The sequence below is a fragment of the Dendrobium catenatum genome, unplaced genomic scaffold (assembly GCF_001605985.2).
Source record: "Dendrobium catenatum unplaced genomic scaffold, ASM160598v2 original_scaffold_50158, whole genome shotgun sequence".
NCBI lineage: Eukaryota > Viridiplantae > Streptophyta > Magnoliopsida > Asparagales > Orchidaceae > Dendrobium > Dendrobium catenatum.
In genome coordinates, this window is record NW_021368612.1 from 16,124 (window position 1) to 23,630 (window position 7,507).

Consider the following 7,507-nt stretch of genomic DNA (forward strand, 5'->3'; position numbering starts at 1 on the left):
TTTCTTACTCTTAAATTTTAAGATAAAATTTAAATATATTAGTCGGTGTGTTAAAAAATGATCCAACCCATGGTTCGGGTCGACCAGTTTAATAAACTGGTCAGGTTCAGGCTCAATTTTTTTATTCTTTTATTAAACAAGTAATGTTCGGGTTAACTCCCCAACTCGATTTTAATCTGAAATGGCCAATTTATTTTTTATTTTTTTATTTATTAGTATGACTGACTTATTTTATATTAATTAATTTAAAATCTATTGATAAAATTTTATAAAAATATATAAAAAACAAAACACATTATTCAGATTACTAGTGAGCCGAGTTCGGACCTATATTTTTTATCCGTTTCTTAAACAAGGGTCACTCCAATTTGATTGGATTCAGATCAATTCAATTTTAGACCGGATATCAACCAGACCCGTTAACCATATATATTATATTAGTATAAATTACTGTGATCGCTTGATCAAAACTTTTGACTTTCAACGGAAAATCAAAGTTTAAATATAGAAACAATTAATTTTTAATAATTGCAATTAAATTCGCTTATCTCCTAATAAAATATTAAATATAATTTTTTTTTTATTACACCGACTGCTTATATATATGCAGCCATCCTCATCGAGGCTTTCTTGCCTGAGTTTTCCAACTCTACTCTCCTTGCCTTTGCAGCTTCAATGCGAGCGGAATACTTTAGTGGCCTGGGCTTGGAGATCTATTTCACTTGCCCATTTTAGATTTTGTTTCAGCGCTCTCCTCTGGCTTGTGCGTTTTGGTTCCTCGATGATTTATCTTGGTCGATAAAGATTGATTTTTTTCTGCTTGTGATCTCTCTTCCAAATCCCAACTTCTGTTGAGAAGTTTGGTTCTTTTTCGATTTTAAGAGAACAGGGCATTTGCATTGGCCTAGTTGGAACAAAGGGCAGATTATGTAATCTGTATTTTTATTTGAATATTTGAGTTCATCGATTTAGAGAAGTTGTTTTCTTGAGTGATCAAAGGAAACATGGAGGAGACATTTGTGCCTTTTAGAGGAATAAAAAATGACCTAAAAGGAAGATTTTTGTGCTACAAGCAAGACTGGACTGGAGGATTTCGTTCAGGCTTTAGGTACTGTTGAAATTCTTACAAGTTTTTTCTTTTAAATCTGAAATTTTATGCTATTTTTCTCATTTGTTTTTTCTCCTTTTCCTTTATGGTTGATAGTATTCTGGCCCCGACAACCTACATATTCTTTGCCTCAGCAATCCCTGTTATATCATTTGGAGAGCAACTGGAAAGAAATACTGGTAAATATATAGGAATATTCCCTTAAATTTTCCTGCAATTATATGTATTATAGAAATTTTACTCCCCAAGTTTGGGTTAAGCCTTTTTTCCGCTTTTGATTTGAAGTCACTGACCAGATTACATATTGGAATTTCCTATGAATATATATATTCCATATGCTTGGTTTAGTTTGTGGAAAGTGGTGACTAATTCAATTCAAACCTGTTTTAAGGGCAGATTTTGTAATTACAGTGTGCAAAATCTAGCATAAGAAGTTCTACTTTTAAATTCTACACAATATATATATATATATATATATATATATATTATAAAAAATTGAAATCCAACCGCGGTTAATCCGTTTTATCCCTTTATTTGGCATGTTAGTTCTACCACTGACTAATTTTTTTATTGTTTATGCTTGTTTTAGTTTGTGGAAAGTGATTCTAATTCAATTAAAACTTGATTTAAGGGCAGATGGTGTAATTACAGCTGTGCAAACTCTAGCATCTACTGCAATTTGTGGGATAATACACTCAATTGTTGGAGGGCAGCCATTGCTGGTTCTTGGAGTTGCAGAGCCCACAGTACTCATGTACACATTCATGTTTAATTTTGTGAAAGATAGAGAAGATTTAGGTAGAAAGTTGTTTCTAGCCTGGACTGGATGGTAAGCTATCAGATAAGATAAATATTTTATGTAAAATAGTGGTTACATCAATAGTAATTTATATCATTATCTTCAAGATTATCTATGATTTGTCTTCATTTTACACTTTCAGGGTGTGCGTGTGGACTTCTTTCCTGCTGTTCTTACTGGCTATTCTTGGCGCATGCTCAATTATAAATAGATTTACTAGAGTGGCCGGTGAACTATTTGGTATGCTGATAGCGATGCTATTTATGCAACAGGCCATTAAAGTAAGTAGTGAAATATCTTTTGTCTTTTATTTATTTTTTGCTTTTTTAAGTTGCGGTGCTAGGCTATAACTGGTGTGGTTAAGTTCATTGAATTCAATACTCTATAATACTGCATACATCAGGATATTCTTTATTTAATAGTTCCAATTATCTTTAAGTTATTAAGCTAAAAAGTTATAATTTAATCATTAGAATATATAAAGAATTTTTTGGAGCATTTCTTTTTAAATTTCATTTGGTGTTACAAAAAGAAAAACAATTTCTTACTGAGGTTGAATTGCCTTAAGGGTTAACAACCTTGAATTCTGGTATTTTGAGTTCCTATATAAAGAAATTTACATTGATGACTCTTGGAAGAACTTGATAATAGTTAGAAAATTCTTTCTGCCATGGATAGATATGTTTTTAAGTTTTACCTGAATATTCTTGCTGATTCTTCTAATCCTTACTTTGAATTTCTTGGATTGCACTAAGGAAGGTGTAAGCTTCTTTTTTCAACATCTTATGATGGTAAAATTAATTTTTATGACCTTATTTGAGAATCCAGCCTAATTTCTGGAACCTGTAAGTCACAATGCCAAACTTATGAACCTTTTAAGTAAGGGACCTTATAAAACTCATGGACATGAGAGTAAGTTATCCAAAATGGGCATCAATATCTTACCTGAAAAACTAACCTTTTCAGTGGAGTTCAATTGGAGCTATCTTAACAAAAAATTCATGTTGAAATGATTGAAATCATAATGGAAATACATTGAAGATTTGATGTGTATATCTTCTAGGGGCTTGTGGACGAGTTTCGCATACCTGAAAGGGAAGATCGGAAGGCACTGGAATTCATTCCATCTTGGAGATTTGGCAATGGAATGTTTGCTCTTGTTCTATCATTTGGTCTTCTACTTACTGCTTTGAGAAGTAGAAAGGCAAGGTCTTGGAGATATGGATGTGGTATGTCCTCATAAATAAAAAAAATGATAAATTCAACAGATTAAAATAGCTTAATGCAAATTTTGAATGCATATATTTGTCTTCTAGTGATGATCATCTTTTGTTATTGGGTTTTTTTAATTTGGAAGATTCACGCAAGGCTAAACAAATTATTACTGCAGGGTGGTTGAGAGGTTTCATTGCAGACTATGGTGTGCCTTTGATGGTTTTGATATGGACTGCAGTTTCTTTTATACCTTCTGGTAGTATCCCCAAAGGAATACCAAGACGCCTCTTCAGCCCAAATCCTTGGTCACCTACTGCATATGCAAATTGGACTGTTATTAAGGTACGACTCTTATACTTTAGGCATTACAAAGCTAGTACTTTTTCTATTATAAGATGTGGAGCCTAATCAATACCCAATGAAGAAACGTCTTATATAAACTCAGTTGAAAATCAACCTTCACCATAAGATTGTCGTGGGGATTAGAAGCGGCAGGGAGCCCCTAAAAAGTATTCAATATTTTGCAAATTATTTTTATAAGTTTGTTTTACGGGCTTCATTGTATTTTTCATTTTACTTATCTTTTTGTGATTATTAGAGATAAGGGCTAAAAAAACTCTATAAACAAAACGATAATGAAAATTGTAGCGACGGTAATATGATGTAGTAATTAATTAGATGTACCTTAATAAAAATTTTGATATGTTTTGTGCATTGATCTTGGTTTTGTTTTATTCTCTCTTGGTGATTTGAATTGTGTTTCGCCTAATTCTCAAAATTAAACTCTTATAAACATTTTCATGAACCATTGTTCCAAAACCAGAAGAAACTGCAATCAATTCTTGCTTGTTTATCTGATGTTCTTAGAGGACTAACATGTGACACTCTTCAACCAAACAGGAAATGACAGACATGCCGGTGCTCTATATACTTGGAGCATTTATACCAGCTACCATGATAGCAGTCCTTTATTATTTTGATCACAGTGTGGCATCTCAGCTTGCACAGCAAAAAGAATTCAATTTGAGAAAGCCACCGTCATTTCACTATGATTTACTTCTTTTGGGTTTTTTGGTACATTCTAATTCCACCACCTTCAATTCCCTCTTTTTTTTCTTTAGCTTATACAAACCTCTTTAATCGCCTGTTTTGTTCTAAAACCATGTGTCAAATTAACTTAGCAGACACTAATGTAAACTGTTCACTGTATTTTTGTAGACTTTACTATGTGGTCTCCTCGGCATACCCCCTTCAAATGGTGTTATACCACAATCTCCTATGCATACTAAGAGTTTAGCTACTCTCAAGCATCAAGTAAGCCACCATGTTATATGCTTGCTCAATTCCTCGGTCGAATATGTATTTACATTCTTTTGTTCTTCAGCTGCTCCGAAACCAACTAGTAGCCAGTGCGCGACAAAGCATGAACCAGAATTCAAGCTTAAGCCAATTGTATGGTAACATGGAAGAAGTATATCAGCAAATGCAGACCCCTCTGATCTACCAAGAGCAGTCTGTTCGGGTATGATAGTTATATGCATTTAAATTGGAAAATTTTATAATTTATTTTGAGTTAATGAAATATGAAATTTAAAATATCATTCAAATATTATTTTTTTTTAATAGAAATGAAAACTGTTCATACAGGGATTGAAGGAACTAAAGGAATCTACCATCCAAATGGTTTCAAGATTGGGAAGCATAGATGCTCCTGTGGATGAAACGATGTTTGACATTGATAAAGAGATTGATGATCTATTACCTGTGGAGGTTAAAGAGCAAAGACTCAGTAACTTGTTGCAGTCTTCTATGGTAGGATGCTGCCTGGCTGCAATGCCAATTCTGAGAAAGATTCCAACTTCTGTACTTTGGGGTTATTTTGCTTTTATGGCTATAGAGAGCTTGCCTGGTAACCAATTCTGGGAGAGGATACTCCTTCTATTTACTGCACCAAGCAGAAGATATAAGTAAATCTTTCTCACTTTTCTTTTCACAAGTTAGATTTAGACTTCCTTTGGGACGGCTTTCTTCCTATTTCTTAAAACAGCTTTTCAGTACAAAAATTAAAATTTTTATATTAGAAAGCTGCTTTAAGAAGCAGTAAAAAAGCCGTCCCAAACGAAGCCTTAGCCTGTGCCAAGACTGAAGAACAACTTAAAACTGTTTTTTCAGAGTGCTTGAAGATTACCATGCAACCTTTGTGGAAACCGTTCCTTTCAAGACAATTGCTTTCTTCACACTCTTCCAGACTGTTTACCTACTTGTGTGCTTCGGCATTACTTGGATACCTATTGCTGGAGTTCTTTTTCCACTTATGATCATGCTTTTGGTTCCTGCAAGACAATATCTTCTTCCTAAGCTCTTTAAAGGAGCACACCTTACAGATTTGGATGCAGCCGAATACGAGGAGTCTCCAGCACTTCCATTCACTGTAGAAACGGTAAAATTAGAACTTTAATTGATAGTATTGATGCAATTATGGCAATTTGTGCAGATATGTTTTTTTGGTTAGGTAACCGTTCAAATTCATTGAGCTCTCAGCGAAATAGATAACCGTTCAAATTCATTTAGCTCTCAGCGAAATAGAGTCTCTGTTCAACCTGATTATTAAAATGGAAGTCAATAGAGCTAAAGTTGATTTCTACTTTTTCAAATCTTTCTATATCAAGCTTTATTGAACATGTGATCAGACATTGATTAAGAAGAAAAAAGGGTGAACTATACTGTAGGTTCTGCAGATTGCTCTTAAAAATGCCTGAAAATGAATTGCTTGGATGATAAGTGTTAAACCAGTCATCTAAACCGGCATCTAAACCGGATTAGTTTTACTAATCTGTACCTCAGAACTAGCAAGTATTGTCGTTTTCTTTATATATATGTATCTGTATCTCGTCCGGATTGTATAACAAAGAATAGTTTTACTTTTCTCAACTGCTCTCTCTGCGATGTGTCTGAGGAAGAAAGCTAACATGGTATCAGAGCACAGATAAGTCTCGTTTCCTTCTTTCCTTTTTTCTCTCTCGAGTTCTATCTTTCTTCTTGCTCATGGCCGACTCCTCCACCTCCACCTCATCTACCACCATACATCAATCACCGCCCGTAATAACCATACCTCCCCAGCTAAAATTCGTTCTCAGCAATATCAAAAATCTCGTCGCCAACCCTCTCACCTCCGAAAACTACCCGCTGTGGCGCTCCCAAGTCGAGAAAATCTTTGCTGCCAACGGATTCCAAGGATTTCTTGACGGATCTTTCCCAAAGCTACCGCAAGAAACGTCGACCGTCTCTTCCCGCGAAGCCTGGCAACTTCTCGACCAAAATCTTGCCGCCGCCCTTTTCTCCATAATCACCCCGTCCATCCTACCGTATGTTCTTTCCTTAACTCACTGCGCAGACATTTGGGCCACCTTAACCCATCGCCTCCAAGCCTCAAATCGTTCTCGCATCATTCAGTTAAAGAATGAACTACACAATCTCACCAAAGGCGATCAAACTATGTCTCAATATCTTCTCACCGTGAAGTCGAAAGTCGATGCCATCTCCGCCGCCGGCAGCACTCTTGATCCTGAAGACGTGATTCTTTACACTCTAAACGGCCTCCCCGCAACCTACCAAGCCTTCAAAACCGCAATCCGTACCAACCTCCAACCCATCACCCTTGATGACCTCTACACTCTTCTTTGTAGCGAGGAAGTCAATCTCGCCCAAGAGGCATCTAAAGCTATGCAGCAGCTGCAACTTACCGATAATCCCACTGCTTTAGCCGCTGCCCGTGGCCGAGGGCGAGGTCGCGGTCACTACTCTCACGGCAGTCGTCACACAAATCGCACCCCAAATAACACCAACTCCAATTCTGCCCCCAGCCGTCCTGAAAGACAAGCCAACCGCAACGTCGTTTGTCAAATCTGCGCCGAACAAGGACACTCGGCGGTGAAATGCTGGTATCGCCATGATACAACATATCAAGAACCTACTAATCGTCCCGCCCTGTTCAGCTCCACTGACGGTTCTCGCCAATCTGAATGGTTCTTGGACAGCGGCGCATCCACACACTTAACTTCGGACGCCTCACAATTTTCCACTACCGAACCTTATCGCGGCAACTCCCAAGTCACTCTCGGTAATGGACAGAATCTCTCAATTCGTAATACCGGTACTGGCATTCTCCCCACTCCATCAGGTAGCTTACAACTTAACAACCTTCACCACGTTCCCAACCTATCTTTTAATCTCCTCTCCGTGTACCAGCTAACTCGGGATAATGCCTGTATAGTTTCTTTTTCCTCACAAGGCTATGTGATCCAGGATTCGACGACCAAACGTGTTCTACTACGGGGTCCCTGCCATAACGGTCTTTACTCCATCTCGTCGTCCACCTCGCCAGC

The 7,507-nt window shown here is 36.8% G+C and overlaps 1 protein-coding gene across 1 annotated transcript; it reads left to right on the top strand.

Moving 5' to 3' along the window:
* Positions 1 to 638: 638 nt before the first annotated feature.
* LOC110098495 (boron transporter 1) lies at positions 639 to 5,562 on the top strand (the record flags this gene model as incomplete). Its single annotated transcript, XM_020825347.2, is given in 11 exon segments — positions 639 to 1,108; positions 1,205 to 1,287; positions 1,745 to 1,937; positions 2,050 to 2,188; positions 2,971 to 3,136; positions 3,298 to 3,464; positions 4,023 to 4,196; positions 4,341 to 4,436; positions 4,507 to 4,644; positions 4,770 to 5,089; positions 5,295 to 5,562. Coding segments are annotated over 11 exon segments (1,848 nt in total), but the record flags the coding sequence as incomplete, so codon positions are not given.
* Positions 5,563 to 7,507: the final 1,945 nt, after the last annotated feature.